The sequence below is a fragment of the Nanorana parkeri genome, unplaced genomic scaffold (assembly GCF_000935625.1).
Source record: "Nanorana parkeri isolate BGI_ZX_2015 unplaced genomic scaffold, ASM93562v1 scaffold191, whole genome shotgun sequence".
Lineage (NCBI taxonomy): Eukaryota > Metazoa > Chordata > Amphibia > Anura > Dicroglossidae > Nanorana > Nanorana parkeri.
Genome location: NW_017306459.1, coordinates 454127 through 475500, shown reverse-complemented (window position 1 = coordinate 475500; position 21374 = coordinate 454127). Strand labels below are relative to the sequence as shown.

The 21374-nt window shown below is 38.7% G+C and overlaps 1 protein-coding gene across 1 annotated transcript in view; it reads left to right on the top strand.

Moving 5' to 3' along the window:
- Nucleotides 1-21374, top strand: part of ASXL3 (additional sex combs like 3, transcriptional regulator) — a 109736-nt gene that overhangs the window by 77925 nt on the left and 10437 nt on the right. Inside the window, exons 7-11 of the mRNA XM_018555322.1 lie at nucleotides 6420-6537; nucleotides 7860-7979; nucleotides 12154-12317; nucleotides 16849-16945; nucleotides 20243-20348. Coding sequence (XP_018410824.1) covers nucleotides 6420-6537; nucleotides 7860-7979; nucleotides 12154-12317; nucleotides 16849-16945; nucleotides 20243-20348 — 605 coding nt within the window. The remainder of the gene's footprint in view (nucleotides 1-6419; nucleotides 6538-7859; nucleotides 7980-12153; nucleotides 12318-16848; nucleotides 16946-20242; nucleotides 20349-21374) is intronic.

Here is a 21374-nt window from a genome sequence, read left to right as displayed (position 1 = left end):
CTTTCAAAGACTTGCCTTAGTTTGCTTTTGTATGTCCAGTTATGTGAACCTGGACTTTTAATACGGATGTAACCATTTTTGACAGTTTGAAATGCTGCTAATTAAGCATAAATGCTAATTAAGTTATATGTAATGCCCATGTTTGTGTTCTTTGCTTCCTTGCTATGTGATTCAGTCTAGCTATATTTGGAGTACAAGCTGTTCACCATGTACATTACTGATTATAACACCCTACAACTGGTATTGTCTAAAATTAACATTGCCAAGATCTGTCTTGCTTGCACAATCCACTAATAAGAAATAAGGTATCATTGTGTGCAGCTCTGCAAGTGGTCAGCTTGCTGGAGGGGTGTTCAAAGGTAGCGCTGCAAATTCAAACTGATGATCAGTAAATAAATGTCTCAGTCCGACTCCCAAAGCTGTCATTGCATACACTGAGTTCCAGTTGATCGAAATCTTGCAGTACTGGCCCAACACCTAAGCAAGTAATATATTGTAAGGCCATGTACCATTTTTTTTTTACATTGCTAGAATGAACAGAAACATTTTGATTTCTGACAACAAAATGAATACATAGAATGTGAAATTAAGCTTCTCTAACACATTATGTAAACCATGTTTTTTCTGTCTTGCGCTGGCAGAAAGTGTGAGATAGATGTTTGTCAAGATTCTTGTTTACTGGAATACGAAGTGCACACTGGCCAAAAATAAAAATGCTTACAAAAATATAGGTCTTTGGAAAATGTTTCTAATGGCAGAATGATTTAGTTCTCCGATTATAACCTTTTAAAATATTGTCCACTCGTATTAGGAAGGCTTTCATATGCAAATCAGATGTTATTCTACATGCCACGCTCATCCTTTACTGTGTTAAGTGTCTGTGTACCATTTCCAGAAATTTCAACCAAAGGTTTAACATGTTTAATGGTTGTAAAATAAGTGCTGATTCTTAAAAATGTTATCAAATGAGTATTATTTTCTGGCATGCTTGAGACCCTATAAAATGATAGTGTGCCCTTATTTAGGACTGCAAGCCGCATGTTGGACAGCCAAAACTGACCTGTGCAATAATTTGTTGTGTGTATCAGTCCTAGACCATTTGGAGTCAGTGGAAGACATACTGAGGCTGATTTACTAAATTAGATGAGAATGTTAACATAATAAGCTGAGTAAATATTCACTTCAAGTATCCAATCATGTACAGAGAAGATGAAAAACAGCTATTTATTTGACCCGATCAGATTGATTCAGTTTGTCTGAACATTCTCTACTCCTTTAGTAAATCAGCCTTACTGTGTCCCAGCATAAGTACATCCCAGCATAACATAACCATTCACATGCGAAAGACAGAAAGGAAATATCATGCTGGTTTTGTTTCCCCGTTGTCTTGTTTCAGACCTTCTTGGCTAAGACATGTTGACAATCAGGAGTGCACACACTATTGTTGTAATGGTTGAATTTGTCCACATGTGCAAAGTTAAGAGTATTGGGACCCTATCAACAGTGTTTTTCAGTGAAAGGGTTGTAGTTATTTCTGGAAATATTACAAATCAAACTAGTACAATTTGAGTGTAAAATAATTTTACTGAGTAGACGTAATTGACTTCTCAACACTGCATACGTTGGCCAGGTAGTGTTCAGCATTTCATTGCAGACAATAGACACCTCGTCTGACATAATGAATTACAGAGGATAGCTCATAATATATATATGTATTTTAGGAAATGTGAATCTGTGTTGTCACATGACTGATGATTATATCTAAAACTATTTGATCTGCAGTTTATTTTTTATTTTTTTAGCGTAATTGAGATAAAGCAAGCAAAGATTATGAGAAGAGCCGCATGCTGTCTGGTAGCCAAGAGCCTGAATCCTTAGATCATTTATTATATGAGCAAAAACATCTTGTATAGGGCGCTAGGCAGTGTAAACCTTGTGCTTTTTTGAGAGGTCCGACAGCTAATTGAAAGGACATCTTTTATTGCAGAGTACAAAATAGAAGTGTATTGTTTTTATGTACTCCCAGCTCTGGCAGTTAAGCATTGATTAAGCCATGTACACACTCGGGTCCCAGTGAAGAGCGTGAAAGGCTTGTAAAGCCAAATTTGCTGTGACATGTTATAGAGACGACACCTCCCATCCATTGAAGCACAATCCTGCAGTATCATAAAGTACTGATTAAAGCGTGTCATTGTCATATTTCAAATGATTTGATCAGTCAGCTTGGTCATAGATGATAAACATTGTCCAAATATGATTTTATATGAATTGGACAAAACCCACCCAATATAGGTATATTTATAAAGCAGTGGCATTCACCAAACATTTACTGCAGGTGAAACTACCTAGCGCATGTGTTTTTAAATTAGTGATTCAGCGGCAGTGAATTTTTGGTGAACTTCACATTCACTTCTTCATAAATATGCTGCTTAATGTTATAACTATATGCAAGGAGTTTGCATGTTCTCTGTGTGCTTGCGTGGGTTTCCTCCGGGTTCTCCGGTTTCCTCCCACACTCCAAAGACATGCTGGAAGGTTAATTGGCTCCTGTCTATATCGGCCCTGTATGTATGCATGTGAGATAAGGACCTTAGATTGTAAACTTTTTGAGTGCAGGGACTGATGTGAACATATAACTATGTAAAGCGCTGTGTAAATTGTCGGCACTATATAAATACCAGTAATAAAATACTGTAACCTTGGCATCTAGTAAGAATTAATTATTTACTGAGTTGACTCCAGTTAAATAGAAATCTGTAGGCTACAGCACTGTGAATATTATCATAGCTCTTCCCTGTACTTGCAGGGTGTCAGTTTCACCTTAGGCAGTTTGCTTCCCAGTCTCATGGAGAAACTCATCTAGAGTTAAGAAATTTGAAACTTCATTGGAAAAAAAAAAATGAAAGGTTTTCAGCGTTGACCGGATTTCTTCTAAACTGCAGTTGAAAAAAATGTTATGGTGGTATATTTACTTTTACCTGCATATCATTTGCAGATGTTTCATTCAGTGATGTATATGTTTTAAATCTTTAGTTTCATTTGTATCTTTGCCGGCGTTATTGGCTTCTTCTGCACCGTGACTGAAGGAAAATGGATGCAGCTCTGACGCTGCAGCTTGCTGTCACTGTTATGTTTGGCTGGTTATCCCGTGTAGGCCTAAATGATATAGCTGAATTAGAAACTGTATAGGATGAGTCCTATCTAATGCATATTAAGACTTTTTTTTTCTTGTTTTCCATTACATGAAAATTTCTAACAGGTTACTAGCGTTTGTCTGATATAGGCCACACATCTAATGATAAATTATCATTCCCGGGTTCAATTTTTTCAAACAATCTTTATCAAATGTGATAGCTTGACAAAACAAAGATAAGGATTGATTGGATCAACCCTCCCATTTATTGTAGTCCATTTCTGAGAGGTACATTTCTTTCATTGACACAATTGCCATTATATAATTGTTCTGCCCACATTCCCTTTTAAATAAGGTCCAATGAGCCGTTCTTTACTCCTAATTGGCACAAAATTATGAATGACATCAGGCCATTGGACAACATTCTGCCTGTTAACCCCCACAGGTACCCAATCTCCTCGTGCAGAAGAGGATAAATCTGTTATTAATGTGTATCTAGATGATATAAGACCCTGGTTATTGTGAAAGTATACCAGATGCTTCCAACATTTGTTGGAGTTGTCAGATGGAAGTAGAACATATGGTAGAGCTGTAAAATTATTTCACCATTCTAAGGGAAGGTACGAACAGCCATATCAGAGGTTTCAAACATTGTAATAGAAAAGACACCTGAGATGATATTGCTTACAATAGAATCTATTTAAATATATTGCTGGATACTCAGGATAGAAAAGAAGGGTATTACTGCCTGTTTTTTATTCAATTACATTCCTCTAAGTTTAGCTAGATGTAAATCTAAGAATTGACATGCAGCTGCCACTTGAGTTTGTGTAGATAGGACGTTGATGCTACACAGTGCTTTGGCAAATTAACTCATCCAGTTAGGATTTAGGTCTATTAACAAAAATGCAAGGTTTAAGTACGTTTTGGTCTAGGGGCAAAAATAAATAAGTATACTCATCTGATCCTTGATCCCACTTGGCTGCTAGACTGGTCCCCGCAGCATCTTCTCTCCCGGGCTCTGGTGGTCTATGGACCCACGGTGTCATTGCGTCTAACGCATGCCCATTAGGGATCTACCACATCAGCGGCAGAGTGGGAAAGAGGTGAGCGCTGACTGCCACGGGACCACGAATCCGGTGAGTATATCTAGTTTCTTGTCACCCCTAGACCAAAACAAGTACTTAACCTATGTAGTGTGAGGGTAGCCCTACTGCAATGGTTAATTTAAAAATAAATATTTATTCTTTAATGTTCTACCACATCTACCCAAAATAATTGATATCTGTATTCACCAACATGCCACCAGCAGTGCTGAATTGGTATCTTCCTCCCTTGTTTGTCTTTTCCCTGTTATTTTGTGTAACACTCCCTAAGCCCTTTTCATACTCTCATTTGCTTTCCCTGTTTCTTTCCTTTTTTTTTTTTCTTTTTCTTTCCATCCTAATATAAACCTTTTATCAACAATATTAGACATTACAAATGGAACATGAAATTCTTCAGTTATAATAATTATTTTCCTAGAAGAGAGCACCATGCAAGCCGATAAATACTGAACATGAACAAAGTAGCCCATTTCTATAGATGTCATATGAGAAGATCTACATACATCAGACAGTGATAAACAATATAATCAATAATGTTTATTTCTGGATTTCTTTCTAGTTTTTCTGTTATTCCGTGCTTGGTTCTACATTGATGAATAAGATGTACTTAGAGAAAGACAACATTGTGATTTTTATTAAATTGTTGTATTTGAAAGAAATGAAGAGGAAGTTGACAGATTAGCATATGCTGCCGCTTTGGTCATAATTAAGAAAGGCTAACTGATGGAATCAAACTTCCCTTCCCCCATTATCTTGGTGCATAGTCTGTAGGAATACTGCCTGGGGCTTTTACTTCTTCTGTGTCTTTTTCCGTGAGACATTTTGGACAATTGGATCTGAGCTCTGATTGTGAATGTATTGTCGTCGAGGCTAAACTTTTTGTTTTGTATCCTTTCATTGAAGCATATTTAGTTTGGCTTTTTCCCCCTGCTTTTTGAACCACCCCCAAGGTTTCATAATACACTGTTATTGGCCTGTGTTCCCCTCCCACATTGAGAAGGAATGGAAGCAGCAATGAATGTCTATTTTATAAAGGGCTGCTATTGAAGGGCATGAATAATTCGTCTTGTAAGCATGGATTATATCGGTAACAGTTGGGTAATTTTGAAAAACATGAGTAGCAGAGTTAATGCGCATAACTATGCGTAAAATGCGCTGTTATGTGTTGATGGTTTTATAACGTTACACACTTGAGCAGTCCGTTGTGTCATTTCAATATTTCTTTCCATGCTGCGATCGTCCTGTCAGTTTATTTGCTGATGTGTTCATCTTTTGTTGATTTGCTCTTTTCAGTTAAAAACAGCTTGCCGGGGGAAAATACAAACAAAAATTAACCGACTTGTCATACATTGCCTTGAACTTGTAAATCTTTTACAATTGTATCCTTAGAAACACACAAACAAAGAGCAATTGAGCTCTTGGCCTGTTATGGATAATGAACAGATCTTTAGAAAACATTAGCTCATCTGTAGCAATTTCGTGCGTTGTCGGTGACCAGGATCTGTCTTTTTTTTTTTTCCCTCTTTCGAATGGCTGGATTTTTTAATCTCCTGTTGGTAGCTTGAAGGTTAATCCCCAAAGCAAACGCAGACAGAAGCCCTGCAAGAGCTGCAAGTATTCCAAGGCTGGGAGCGATTCCTTCTCTGGAATAAACGATTCCTGCCTTGTTCAGTGATTTTTGTGCAGCACTCCACACGGCTGAGCAAGTGCATCAATACTGTAGTCCTTACATGCTGTACATACTGATGACACTCTCTCTGTTTAACTTGATTGACTGAGCAGGATAGCGAAGCAGAAGCACCTGCGAGAGATGTGCAGCCATACACAAACTGTTCTCCAGCCTGATTTTTTTTTTTTAAACACTTAACGCTGTGTATTTGACTTGAAAATCATGGTGTGGTGATCTGGAGGTAGTACAGTCAGCTACAGATGCCTTTGTTGTGATGAGCTGTGACAGTAATGCAGTTAGGTGCCGTCTGATTGTGTTTAGAAGTCCAAGTTTTCGTTTTGCTTTGTCTAGGGGCGATCAGGGTATCGTTTATGAGGACTGGCACCTGTAAAGCAGACAGAGACTGTACGCTGTGAATACAGCTAATGTGCTGGTGATTGAATGCTTGTTTTGATATTGTGCCGGCTGGTGTTGCTGGTAAACCTAACACTGTATTCTTTCCTTTGTTTAGGCTTTGAGGCAGCAGCAGAAAAGAAGAAATGGGGTCTCTATGATGGTAAACAAGACTGTCCCTCGTGTCGTCCTGACGCCTTTAAAGGTGTCCGATGAGCAGTCAGATTCACCTTCAGGTAAAGATGAAACAGACTACACATTTGATGAGAAAATCCATGCGCTAAAGCTTTGTGGAAGGAGGGCGGTGAGATAGAGGGAGAGCTGAATAATAAGGCAGAATTGCTGCTCTTTTCCTAGTTTTCTAAAATTCACAGATAGTTATTTGTAGATACAAGCTCATACCTATACATGCATAAGTATACGTTAGAATTCAGAACACATAACAGAACAGTTCGGCTGCAGCAGAAAGATACAGGAATCCAATCATTGTAGGCTGGTTGAAGAAATGTAATACCGGACCACATGCTGGCGCTAAATGCCTGCAAATAGAGTTCTTTTACACACTGTTATTTTGTGTGTTTGCCTTTGTGAACCTTAACAAATACACTGTGCATGTATTTGTACTCGTCGCTGTCTGATATTGGGCTAGAGTTTATTCAATATGTACACCTATTATCACTATATATTTTTTCTCTGTCCCTCATCTGCATCCACGAATGGTTACACACAGTGTTGTTTTTTATGTTTTATATATGAAAAAATATTTCTTTTCTTTTTATTTAAACATTTGTGTTTCTTTACACCTGTATTTTTAACTGTTACTTTAAAGTTTTATATTTGCTTATTCAACAATTGTTTTTATTTTGACCACTGTGGTATATTTATTTATGTCTTTTGGTTTGTAGGTTTTTTTCAAATAGCAATAATGACTGCAATTTTGTATTGAGTTTTTATGAGTATTTAGATATATACCTGTTCTTACTTTACATTAGTAAAAACAAATTGTAAAAGTTTGTTTAAGGTAGAATTACAGTATTTAGATTTTTTGTTGTAGATGCATAACACATTTGTGCAGAGACTGTTGTCTTAGCTTTTTTTAAGTGTCATGTTTTCCTTCGTTCATAACCACTAACTATGACTTTTTTTTTTTTTTAAAAGGATAGTATAAGTAAGGTAATATATATGATAAAAAATTCAATGTTGCTCCAAGCTCTGATTGTATGTGTGCAAATAACAGTGAAGTTTGATGACAGCGATCAGAAGGGGATAACTGTTATACTAGCTTAACAAGGATAATACCAGGAGCAAGTACATCCTCTGTGGGGATAGTCTTCAAAGCAATGCGTTAGCAGGACACAATTTCTCTTATCTATTGTAACGCTCTGCAAGTTATTGATTACGGTATTTTATCTGTATTTTATCTGATTTCACATCCTCTTGTCTGTAGTGTACTGAAAGAAAAAAAGAATAAACAAAAAAACACAACCAAGATGACATCTTTGTAAACCTAAGGGAGCCATATAAATTTGAATTTGCATTTTCTTTCCTCCTCCCCAAGGGTCTGAATCAAAAAATGGTGAAGCAGACAGTTCTGATAAGGAAACCAAGCAAGGGCAAAAATCCCCCCCTGGCAAACAAATAAGCCAGCACTTGAAACGGCTTAAAAAATCAGGTTTAGGTAAGTGATGGTAATGCATGGCTTGTTTTTAAACAATTCTTGCTAGGCTCAAAGTTACATCACTGTGATAGTACAAGAAGGACTAGAAAATCTTGCTGCCCTACTAAACTTAGTAATATATGTACTTTGTGAATTTCTACTTATTATATTTAATTTACACAAAAATAATGCTCCACATGTTTTGTAGTAACAGTTTAAATGATACTAATCACCTTTACAGGCCTCTGCTTACACTGAGCCCATGGCGTGTTTTTCCACGCGTCAGCCAATTCATTTTAATGGGCTGCCCCACACACAACAAACGTGGCAAAGAAGTTCATGCAGCTGCGAGCTTCACACTTTTCTTTTACCACACACTTTTGCATGTTTAGCGCACGTCAACGTGGGGACAAAGCCATGCATTTTACTTGCCGCTTTAGGGGTGCCATTAACAAGCAATGACACCGCAATCATGTCACATTTTTTTCTGTGTTGCATGAATGTGCGCCAATTTGCGCGCTTTGATGCATGTTCACACACAAAGCGAGTTTGAACAGTGACTTAGGGCTGATCGAGAACTACTGTTTTGCGTGTTGCTGACTTTACTGGGATTACTTTTGGCCCTAGCTGTCTGCACTTCTTGATAGATTTTGCAGTGATATATTTCTGGAACTTTAAAAGGTCTAATAAGAGTTTGCCTGTGCACATGTGAACACTTCTAGGCATATTAGACAGTGTCATTTGATACAGAATTGGGTACACTTCAGTGCCCTTCATTGCTACTTCACCAATTCACATTTTTTTATGTAAAATAAAATTACACTTTCAGTCTATTTCCTGTCTTTTACTATACTGCACTTTATTGTATTCTAATTGTTTGTGTAGATCCTCCCATCTTTTCTAATACCTTGCTTAAATCTTCAGGTATGATAATATGGCATATGGGCAATTTGCAGTGGCATGACTCAAATTGCTTTTATTGGGACATAATCGCAGGAGAGTAACATGCTGTGTTATGGAGTCTATGTAGACGCAGTAGCTGTGCGCCCTCACAGTCTACTTCTCACAACTCCCAAGATTTGGCAGCTACACACAGACAGTGTACAGCCTTGGGCAAATGATGGATTCTGGTCCATGCACCGTCCGTGTGCTACTGTCAAAACTCTGTGCTCCTGGAAGCTCTCTGCATCTCAATATACTTACATGAGCTGCCTGCATGGCCCTTCATGCTTTACGGAGAACATAAAGCCTTAAAGTTAACTTAAATAAAACGTATTTCTCTCTATAGTTTTTAGTATAATTTTAACAAGCAAGAGTTCATCTGAGGGTGGAAATAATGTAACTCCAGGGCACATGCATATACATAACATCAGTGGCCGCCAAATGGCCACGCACTCCAGTGCATTCTACAACAGAACCTACTACTGTGCCTTCACCTCTAAGTATACCTTGGGACCCTAGTACAATATAAAATTCAGAGCTTTCACAATGTTTTCATGAAGAGCCTTTATTCCAGCTGGTCCCGTATGGCTCAGGTTTACAAGGAATTCTCGATCCTCTGATTAATGCAATGTGTTCTACTCTGCAATTAGGGGATCAGCCTGCTCTTCCAGACATTGGATCTTTTAGAGCTGCGACTACAAAGACCTCCCTTTTACATTCATGTAATGGGAGTTCTAAACCTTCCTTAATGGGGACTGAAAACAATCTGTGGAGTCATGGCTACTTCCTGACAATTTGCAGTACATTTTCCCTGTGAGAGGAATATTGAGAAATGGTCAGTACATTTTCCCTGTGAGAGGAATATTGAGAAATGGTCTATCCTCTGTTAACGCTCCGGGCCTTATGAAAATACCACCAAAAATGTTATTGATTCTTACCTTAAAGGATTTCACTGCCTATCAATTAGAGGGGTAGTTATCAGGGGTAATTGATCTTTGTTGAGTGTGACTCAGATTTGTGCATCCATGTCAGTGGGTTAATGGTTTTAAAAAAAGAGATCGCTTCATCTCAAGGTCAAGTCCCCATAACCTAGAGCTTTTGGAAAAGATACTGTAAGACACTGCATTATAGCTGCGATTGGTCTCTTGCAAGCATCTAAGCTTGTGTTTTGCATGAGCATAATGTCTGTCCAGATGCATAGGGGGCTTTAGCTTCTTGTCTAGCATGCTGAGGATTCCCTTAAACATTTAATTTACTCACCCTTTAAAGGTAGACGTCTCTTCAGTTTTGTCCTTGACAATGTCATTATCGCTATCTCTGGTGGTCAGAGTATACAGTTCAGAGCAGAAGGTCTGTAGATGGGGCAGAACAACCCCATTCTTCATCTGCTTCTTCAATAGTAACTTGTAGACAATCACAGTCTGCCTTCCACTGAAGAGGCAGATCTCCAGGTCAAAAAATCACTGTATTATCTGCTCAACCCTCTACATGAAGGTACACTTCCACTTTTTCCTGTTGCAGGCTGTCTATTGTCCTGCTGTGTCATTTATTACCTTGTACCCTAGCAGGTTTATTGATGCTCATTTTTTCCAATATAGCTCCACTCTTTGTTCTAGATTTGCCAGGGTTCCCTGTATCCTGGGGTCTCTAATTTCTTGAGTAGATCCAGACACCCCCATGCAGCTGTGCAGCGACCTTCAGTTCCTTTAGTAACCCTTTGCTGACTGCAATCATTCAGCAGTAGATCACTATAGCAGTTGATCAACTTCTGTAGAGAAAGACTGGACAGAACTGCAACAGCTCTGCCCAAGCCTCCATACTGACAGGAAGTGCTGTGACCTCATTAGGATGAACAGCCGCTCTCCCAGAAAATGGCACTGAGGACTCAAGTGGTTAACCTCAGCCCTAATACATAAAATGTTTGTCAAGCAATAAGAACCTCTGTCAGATTTTTACTGTTATCTGGGGCACTGTTGCAGAGAATTTTCCTCGCTTGCTGGCATAGTGACCGTGGCCATGATCATCCCTACGGGAATAAAAGAAAGAAAAAAGAAAAAAATTGCAATTTAATTTACGTTTTGCAGTTAGAGATTTTCCCCCACTTCCTGTATCATGAAACTGTTGTCACTGGGGCAGTAAGTAGGGTGAATCTGCCTAACAGAGACCCAGATAGCAGTATAAAGCCAAGAGTTCTAATCCTTCCCCTTCCCTCTCTATCCACAACTACATAAAAAGTGAGGTTGACATCCACTTTAACCTGTTCCCTAACATAAACCCTCCCCAAACCTTAACCCAGTATCTAATGCTAAATAAATTGTAATAGTGTGCATTTACCTCATCCAGCTGCCAACAGACACTGCTCTTTTTAAGTGTATCCAAACTTAAAAAGCAAAATGTAATATATTGTCCTTATACGAGGTGACCGCATTAGTGAATAGTTTCGGGCCTTTTTCCTTTTTTTTTTTTAATGGGTTATTCTGTGAATAATACACGTTCGTCCCTTGGCGGTTATGCTCACTTCCCCGCGGTATCTATGAATATTTTTGCCTTTATTTATCCCCATTACATGGAGGCGGGGAGACTAGTAGTTTACAGGAAGGGTATAAGATTATTTTATGCTTCTTGACCATCTCACTGTGGATGGCAAGGACACCACATTTCTGGCAAGATTATCAGGTATTTTCTGTATTTGCTAAAATGTTCTAACCTAAAAAAAAGACAACCAATCATCCAGTGACTGGTGTGCTGCAATATATAAAATTTTTGTCTTGGATTTAGCTCCTCTTCAGAAAATGACTGTCCATAGATGAGTTAATCCTGTTTCAAAGGGTAAATGAGAGCAAATTGAGAGACTTCTGCGACCAGTAGTAACCATTTTACCTTGAGCAGTTTAATATGCCAGTGTTTATATAACATTATTAAATATTATTTATATCTTCTATGAAATTACTTTCTTTCCTCCTCTTTTCCTATTTTAAAATGATCTCTGTATATGAAAATACAGTTGATTGGATGTGCGTTTGCTATAGCTGTGGTGGGAAAGGTTACACAAATAGGCTGACCCATTCATAGCTGAATGTAAATATCGAAGAATCGGGACTAGGCTGTCCTCTGTAGATGTTGTAATTAACCCTGTAAAGAACAGATAAAACTGGATTCTGTTTGTGACTACTTGCACCTTTTGATTAAGCCTATTAGAACTACATTTCAGAGCTACCACTGAGTCATAATATCTTTGTTTTCTTTATAATAGGGCATTTGAAATGGACCAAAGCAGAAGACATTGACATAGAAACTCCAGGATCAATTTTAGTGAACACTAACCTGAGGGCTTTAATAAACAAGCATACATTTGCATCTTTACCTCAGCATTTTCAGCAGTACCTTCTGCTCTTACTCCCAGAAGTAGATAGACAGGTGAGTCCTTCATAAGAATGCTCCCCGTCTTCATTTTTGTAATTGTATTTCATAGTTAAACCATTTGAAAAACTGCAAATTGTTTAGTACTGTGCACTCTTTACTGTCAACCCCTACATTCAATATTCTGTTGATCAGACTGTTAACGTTGACTGAAATTACATGTAGAAGCTCTCTTTACTGATTTACTCAGCTAACGCTGTGAGGACAACAAAAATGCACCAGATGTATTGATTGTAACAATTACTTGGCATCTCAAGGTTGATTTACTTGAATTCTTTCTATTACATGTGATGAAGGCTGTGTAAGTAACAAAGAAAACATAAAGATGGTAAGCTGTTTGTGCACTTCAGATAGAGTACATTTTCATTTGAACTTCAGATAACGGTTTCTAAGTAAGTGTTAGGGACCAGAACATTGATCATATTCCCTGAATTGTTATCCTTTTCTCTTTTGCCAACTGCAAAGGAAACATGCAGTGCAATGGGATTTTACCTAATTTTATAACGTATTATAGACTACTGACTGTAAAGTTGAGTTGCTGGTGGCTCTGCTCTGCATAGTGGTGGCCATATTTTTGCATACTGGTGGCCATATCACCAGCCCTTTTAAGCTGGTAGGGAGTGTGGCTAACCATACTATGAGTATGGAGAATATATTTTGGTATATAGAAAGGGGAGCAGGACAGTTACCCTGCTAGACATGGCACATTCCATTCTAGACTGTTGCCACTAGTAATATTCAAATATTCTGGCAGTAAAATTCCAGATATCACAGGAAGTCATTCCCTTGTATACATATTTTCAAGTTTGTTGTTTGTTTTTTATATATTTGTGTTCTGTAAGAACTATCAGCCACTAGTATAGAGCATTCCAAATAACATGGCTAGAGATATGCAGAATGCATTCCATGACAACATGTCATGGCTAATGAAGGGGGTCTTATTAGCATAGTGTAGACTGAAAACACGAAGCGCACAGCTCACCCCTATCATACGTCCCTGCAATCCACATTCGGTGCACGGATGACTCTCTTCCAGAGTAATAGGCTCAAAAACTGTGGAACCAGCACACGATATTCTTCCAAAGAAATTCAAACTTTATTCCACATGCATCTCTACATAGCACAACCGATATTAGCGTAGCCCCATAGAAGGGCTCACAAGGAACCAGTCCAGATAGAAATCCCGGTGCTACCTTTGCTGAATTTCATCCTTCTTGCTTGACTGCTAAGCAAGTCACTGACCCATGGAAGAAACATGAGGTTTTATAACACCTGATGTATACATGCTTGCTCCAGGACAGTGACAAGTGGCAAAGGAATGGTAAGAATACTTTTGAGAAACTCCTATTTTTCTCTCCTTATAGGTTCCTTTTAAATAAAATGCAGTTTAGGTGAGGTGAAGGTAATCCACAGCCTTAAAGAGAATCTCTCACTTTACCCATCCAGAGTAAGATGACAGGATCTTTTGTAAGAACAGCCCCCATCTGCTAATGTTCACCCTTGCTGCCATCCCCCACCACTCCTTTGCTTTGTCAGAGTCCTTGGTAAATACCCATTCCTTCTGGGTAAGGGGGAGCATATGGCCTTTTCCCAGGATGGGATGCAGTCCTGAGGAGCCAATCGCCAGGACTGGACACTATCACATGAAGAGGAATGTAACCCTATGTAAACTTTTTTTCAGGTGGTGGGGGCCCTTTCCGCACACCTTACAGCAGTCCTGGCCAAATAAGAACGGTGGTGCTCGCAATGACTATCACGGATGACACCGTGCAAAATACGAAGTAAAAGAAACAGGTCACAAGCACTCGTTTAGAATAAATATGTCCTTTTTTAATGGACAATTGTGTCACTACAATCAACAGAGCCGACGTTTCGGGGCCGCACAGGGTCCCTTCTTCAAGGCAGTAAAATTGTGACCCAATTTTAAAATTTTCACAATTTTACTGCCTTGAAGAAGGGACCCTGTGCGGCCCCGAAACGTCGGCTCTGTTGATTGTAGTGACACAATTGTCCATTAAAAAAGAACATATTTATTCTAAACGAGTGCTGGTGACCTGTTTCTTTTACTATGTAAACTTTGACACAGTCCAGTACAGAGCTTACATGTGGTTTGCACTGCCGGCTCCAACAGTGGAAGTGACTGGCATAGGAGCCTGGAAAGGCGGGTATCAGTAAGTGGGAGGTTGTCACTTTGTCCTGAATGGGCATGGTAACAGAGTAACCACATCAGCATAAACTTGTACCCGTTTTCTTATATTTAGTGTCTATTTATTACTTTTATATATTATGGTAAAGATTGTTTTGAATTGGAGAAAAGAAGACTACAAGGAAAAATATCTATTCTATGTACATTTGATACCGTGAAGTTTACAAATACGGTTGTGTGCATCATAAGTGACAGTGGAAACATGGAATCTGTTTTCTATTTCTTGACGTTGATTTAATACGTTTAGTTGGTAATTTCCTTGGCATGTTTGTTTTGAAATTTGTTTTTAAAAACATTTTGACATCTTTATTTCAGTTTACTGACAACGTGTATATTTTCTTTAAAAAAAATAATACATTTTGCATAAGATATTTCTGTACAGAAGATCAAGAGCCTATAATAAGAATTGTTTATAAAAATGAGTCTGATCTCCCCATGATATGTTTGCCTTATCATTGTACAGATGTACATGGTGAACGATGTGTGTTTCCAGGTTACTGGCGACCTTGGGTAGAAAGCACTGTACCTATGTGTCCACAAGGTGTCATTCAGTCCATGCAGTATTCTGAAATCTGCAGAATTGTTTATACTAGCCTAGGTCTTCCAGTGCATCAGTTGCTAGTAATAATAGGTTGTTTAGGTGTGCATCAGGATAAAGATGAAAATGAAGAATGAGGCAGTCTTCAAATCTATGCTTTGGTTACTGAGAATGAGGCAGTCTTCATACTTATGTCGTTCAGAATGTGCAGTGAAGCATGTGTTATATTTCATGTTACCATAATACTCAATCTGCTGTACATTACAATCCCATTCATTTTCACTGACACCTTAATGCACTTTGGATGCATCCTAACACACTTCAGTTGCAGTGCACTGCAACGCACCGATGGGAATATACAGTTGAAAAAAAGGTACATGTTCAGTTTTAGGTGCATGGGCAGCCCATTCAAAATGAATGGGCTATCTTTTATTCAACACGTGTTAATGCATTGAATACTGCATGCTAACACACAGAATACTATACCACACTGGTATGAAGAGAACTTAAAGTGCATCTGAGTAGTACAAAGACATCGCTAACCAACAGTACTAAGGTACAAACCTTGTTATTGTCTTGGCTAGTTGTACTTAACCCTTACTTTGCTTAGTTGTGACCTTGTTGTGTGACTCTATCATTTTCTGGGCTTCCGAAGAGACAGATCCAAAAAAAGCAATATACAGCACACCTTTCCTTTAGACATTCATCCCCCTTCCTTATGGGTTTGGTCATATTTTATTTGGCATTCTCAACCTGTAGGCACACAGGGTTTGGTTGTAACAACAGATATACAGTACATACAATATAGTGCACAGCACCAAGGCTTGATAGTTAGCACTTCTGCCTTGCAGCACTGGGGTCCTTGGTTTGAAAATTCCTCAAGAGTTTGCATGTTCCTCTTGTGATTGTGTGGGTTATCTCCAGGCACCCTGGTTTCCTCCCACACTCAAAAGACTTGCTCTCAGATTAAGTTGGCTCCTGTCTGCATGTAACATAGGAAACTTGGATTGTAATCTCCTTGAGGGCAGGGACTGATGTGAGTGTAAAGGTAGCCATACACTTTACAACCCTCGCAGGACTTTTGTTTTGCGAGGGTTGTAAAGTAATTAAAAAAACGTACGATCTGCCCATCTTGGAAAGGCAGATCGTAATTGCGATAATCGCAAGCCCGCCCCCCTGAGGGTTTTCCAGGCTGCTTGTTCGACGGAAGACGTACGACCGTACAGTAGAAACGGTCTCACGCCTTGCATACACTTTGCGATTATCGTAAGATTGCGGGATTTCCCTCGATTCTCGTACGATAATCATGCAGTGTATGGGCACCTTAACACAGTAGCTGCAAAAATGATCAACGCCATATAAATGCCTGTAATAAATAGTGCGCTCTACCTTTTGTGTAACTTAGTACACCACTGCTGGATTTGCCCTTTTTGAAGGGATATTTACATTTATTTTGTGCGTATATTAATAATATATTGATTGTAAGTAAGATCATGCCATATTTATATGAATTTAAAGGTATAAAACTGTTGAGATTTTGTGTTACGCTTATACATTAAAACACAATAGTTTTTTTACATATAACAACATGGCATATATTGCTGCAGGCTTTTTCACTCTGGCTACACAGCTAATGTTGCTTAAATTGTTAGCAATTTCTGTATAATATGTGTTGGTTATTTATGGCTGAATATTTTCAACAGACCTTTTGCTATGCATAGAGAAATGGTTCCAGTTACAAAAAGGGCATTTCAGTCATAACTTTTCTTCTGTTCCCCTTCCAGATGGGAAGTGATGGGGCTTTACGTCTTAGCAATTCTGCTCTGAATAATGAATTCTTTGCATATGCTGCGCAAGGCTGGAAGCAGAGACTATCAGAAGGTAAAACGTTGTCTATTTAATTTTGCTAACATCGCTATGTATTTGATACACACAGCTGCAGAACTTGATATCTTATATATGAGCTTTATATTTAAAGGGTAACTACATTAATTTCTAATACTGGAAGATAATAGTCACTGCGTACTTTACCTTTGTAAAGGGTTTAGTTACCCTTCTGTACCTTTATTGCAAAAAATGCTGTTTTATAAGACAACTTAGTGTTAACTTCTTAGGTACAACTCCTGCTTACCTGCCTCTAGTGTGCTTGCAATGGATAATGTCCAGTCTGACAGAAAGCCAGCTTCCCTATCTAACAACTGCACACAAGGGGTGAGATATGGTTTCTTTCACTAGCATATGTAAACAAAGGAGCAGGTAACAGGCCAGAGACTTCTAAATTTGGGGTTTCCTTACATTAACTACTTGAATATGTACTACACTTACACTGCACTATAATCTGTAAGTGTAGTATATATAATTGTTCACAGGGATTCTCACTTTGATAGCATTGCACCATAGGATTGGTGATGAGGAGGAGGGTTAAAAGACCAAAGCGCGGTTAAAAAGAGAAAAATTAACTACTTGAAGACCGGAATGTTAAACCCCCTACTGCCCAGGCCATTTGTCCGTATATAGCATTGCAGTACTTTGGCATTTATTCAGTCGTGCAATGCTTTACCAAAATTAATTTTCAGGTCCTTTTTTGGGACTGATAGCTTTCTTTTGTGGTATTTAATCACCACTGTTTTTCTTTTTTTCTTTTTACTATTTAAAAAAAAAAGTACCGAAAAGTTTGAAAAAAACAACAACTTTTCCCTACATTATGTTGTGAAACATTTATCACCCAAATGTTTTGTAAAACATAAAAGATGGGGTCACATTGGGTGGGGGACTAAAAAAAGGTGTTTTTTACACTTTTTTTTTATATGTAATTTTTATATTTATTTACTTATTTTTTTACGCTAAACTTTATTGCTATCACATAGAGGGCTAACAAGCTCCCTATGTGTTAGCAAATATACAGTGACAGGTCCTCTTTATGGGACATGAAGGGTTTATAAGACCCCTAATGTTATCTAGGGACCCCCCAATGAAGCTGATGAAGCACAGATCTGCTTCTTTTCTGGCATAGCAGAGATGCACACTGCATTCAGAGATCGGAGGGAGATCAGCAGGTGGAAGTGTGCTGATCAGTGAGGTGCAGTACATTTTGGTCTTGGTTTAGGCATTCCCCGGGCCGCCACCAGCCTGCCGACGCCCCGCCCCCCAACCCAGTCACCAAGCTATGTGTGGAGGAGGGAGAAGACGGGGAGGAGCCTCCCTGTCCCTCACTTGCTCTTCACTGGTGCGGCATCAAGATCGATGTCCTCAGTGGGTTTTTTTCTTTTTTATTGACTGGATAGCTTGGAATAATGGCACTTTGCTATTGGTCCAAACCATCCACAGAGCTCAAGCCTCTAACACAATGTAGAGGCTTTTGGAGCTCTTGCCTCACTATGTTAGGTTGCACAAGCAGTGGGGAAGCCCGCTGCTGTGTAACCTAACTTAGCTGTCAAAAGCTGGATGCAGCGCCACTTGTAATTAACAGACAGCGCTCTGTCCATGACAGGTTACACAACGGGGAGGCTTTCCCTGCTGTGTAACCTGTTAGAAGCCGGTCTGAATGAAGAAAAAGCTTCCACTTCAGACTTGAAGCTGAAACCTTTTTTCTTCAAAATACTAATTAACTCTTAGTTGAGTATCTCACCAAAAATGAAATTCCTGTTGCAAGGGATGCCGAAAATTATACTTGTATCTTAGTACAGACTTCTGAGAAAATCAGTCAGCCAATCACAGACGCAGGAAGTGACATTTCTGGGGGCGTTCTGTGCACCAACTATATACAGGACTCCCCCAGGTCACCATATTGCATTGTATTTATTGACAATTTTAGAATGTTACAGCAGCTACAGTTTTCAAAGGAAAGGTCATTTTTAATAACATTATATTAGGGCTGCAACAACTAATCGGTTAAATCGATTATAATCGATAATGAAAATCGTTGGCAACAGTTCTCATCATCGATTAGTTGCTTTATGATTAGTTGCAGCTGACACCAGCGCGGAGAAGAGACTGTGGTGACTCTGTTTAATCTTGTTAAACAATATCTCTCCTGCTCCTATTACTTCGTGGACCACGTTAGTCATAATGGCAGCATCCATAGTAGCAGGGCCACTGACTTTGCCTCATGAAACCATTAGATTGGCATCAAAGAAGCAGGTTGGTGCCACTATCAAGGCTGCCAGCGGAATGCCTGCCCAGCTGTTCAGCATGCTGGAGCAAAACTTCCAATGGTGGGGTTTTTGTTTACACAGTGCTTCCAATGATGCTTCCATTGGTGGGGTTTTTGTTCATACATCTCCCCTTTTTCTGCTACAGCTGAGCTCTCATGAAGACTGGTTTAGGTAAGTAAACAGTATTTCTTTAATAGTGATAGGGTTCGTTAGAAATGTATTAGACAATTAATAATTTGATTTCTGTTAATATTATTGGGCGAATATTGTTGTCATAACCTTCAATTGTATTATTTATTTTGCCATATACTGGGCATGTTCTAAAAGGCTTGCCTATTTCTGATTTTTTTAAATTATTTTATTTTTCCCTGAAAATTAAAAATGTTTCACATACAATTACTGTGAATCACATGCAGGTTGATATAGCCGTAAGCATACTGTAAGAGGTGCAAAATCGCCTGCATACATATGTCCTGTCAAGTTTTTCACAGTAACTGTATTTTTAGCAAAGTGACTCGAGTATGAATCGTTTTTAAATTGCTTTCCTTTGTTTTTTTTGTGGGGGTAGGTTGCTGGTAAGAGTGTGTGATTACTTCTATAGGCCATTGCTGACGTCTCATTTTGAAAAAGTCTGTGGCCTGGCTGCCATGGTAAATCTTATATTAAATGTTAGTGGTCTGGCTGTCATGCTGAATCTTGTGTCAAGCGGGGCTGTCCTTGGCAGGTGTCTCCTGCACCGAGAAGGAGATATGGGGCCAGACAGGCGTTGCCGAGGACAGCTACAGCCAGGTCCCCAGAAGGCTGCCGAGGTCCCCACAAGCCGGTATCGGCCTTTACTATCGAGGCATTCCCAGAACTACAAGTAGTCCTGAAAATGCCCAGTATCAGTACTGATATTAGTATTAGGACATCCCTAGTACACATGTATAAGACATTTCATTATATTTGATTGTAATAACTACTTTGCAAAATAGAGTTAGAAATTTGACAAAGTCTTCATGGTTTGTTTGGTTTTTTTTTGTAGGAGAATTTACTCCAGAAATGCAAATGCGAATTAGACAAGAAATTGAAAAGGAAAAGAAGACAGAAGTTTGGAAAGAAAAATTCTTTGAAAAGTTTTATGGAGAAAAGTAAGGAACTTATTTTAAATTGTTAATATCATGAAAATTTACAAAACGTTAATGTATTGCAGCCAAAACGATTGAAAAATTTACTGTCCCCAGCCCTCATGCAAGTATATTCTCACATGTCCCTGATACTATGATATATTATTTACAAAGCTGTCAAATCACTTGTCAAAATCTTTTGAGCCAAGCCCACACGTGTGCAATCCACATGTGCAGACTCCATTTCCTTGGAGAGTTTGTATTTTACTGGAGCACAGAGTGCAAACTCTCCATAGGATTGAATGAAGAGTGTACTGTGCATGTGTGGGCCTGTTTAGAAGGTTTTTACAAACTTGAATCTTGGCTCCTTTACATCAGGGTATGACGTTACATTTGACACTCTTCTTGCCACCCCATAGCCCTAGTGGCCATTTGCCAGGCCTGAGTTCTGTCACATGAGGTATGGAGAAGCTAACACTGCCCTTTGTAGGTGTGATTTTGGGCAAAGTGCAGGTTCACTTTTAAGTTGCTTAGACTGAAGTTCCTCATTGGCCAGAGGTGGGGGGACAAAATCTTGGCGTTAGATGTTGAACCTCTTTGCTGTTATAGTATTGCATTACTTGCATTGCTATTAATGTACTTAATGTAGGCTTTGAAAAATGACCATCAGTCAGAAAAGCTGACATTATTACAGGCTGCCATAATTCAGGTTCCAGCAGATAGCGTTCCTGTAAATATATAGCTTCTACATTCATTGTTCTGAGCAAATGGTATATGTAAACCCTAACAATGAACTTCTCTTAATTGCTATCTTTTGGTCTTCTACATTTACTTTTTAAAGGGGTTAAAACATGGGGAAATGTGCACATATTGCACAGATGTGCAACATATTTTTGTAGCTTGCTTTGACATTTGCTGTAATTATATGCACTATTCATGATTATGCAATGTTTACTATTCATAAATTATACTATTTTTATTACTAGCATTTAAAGTTGAATTTTATTAAAGGAGTGGCCTGATGCCTTGTCTTTTAAAAATATATATATA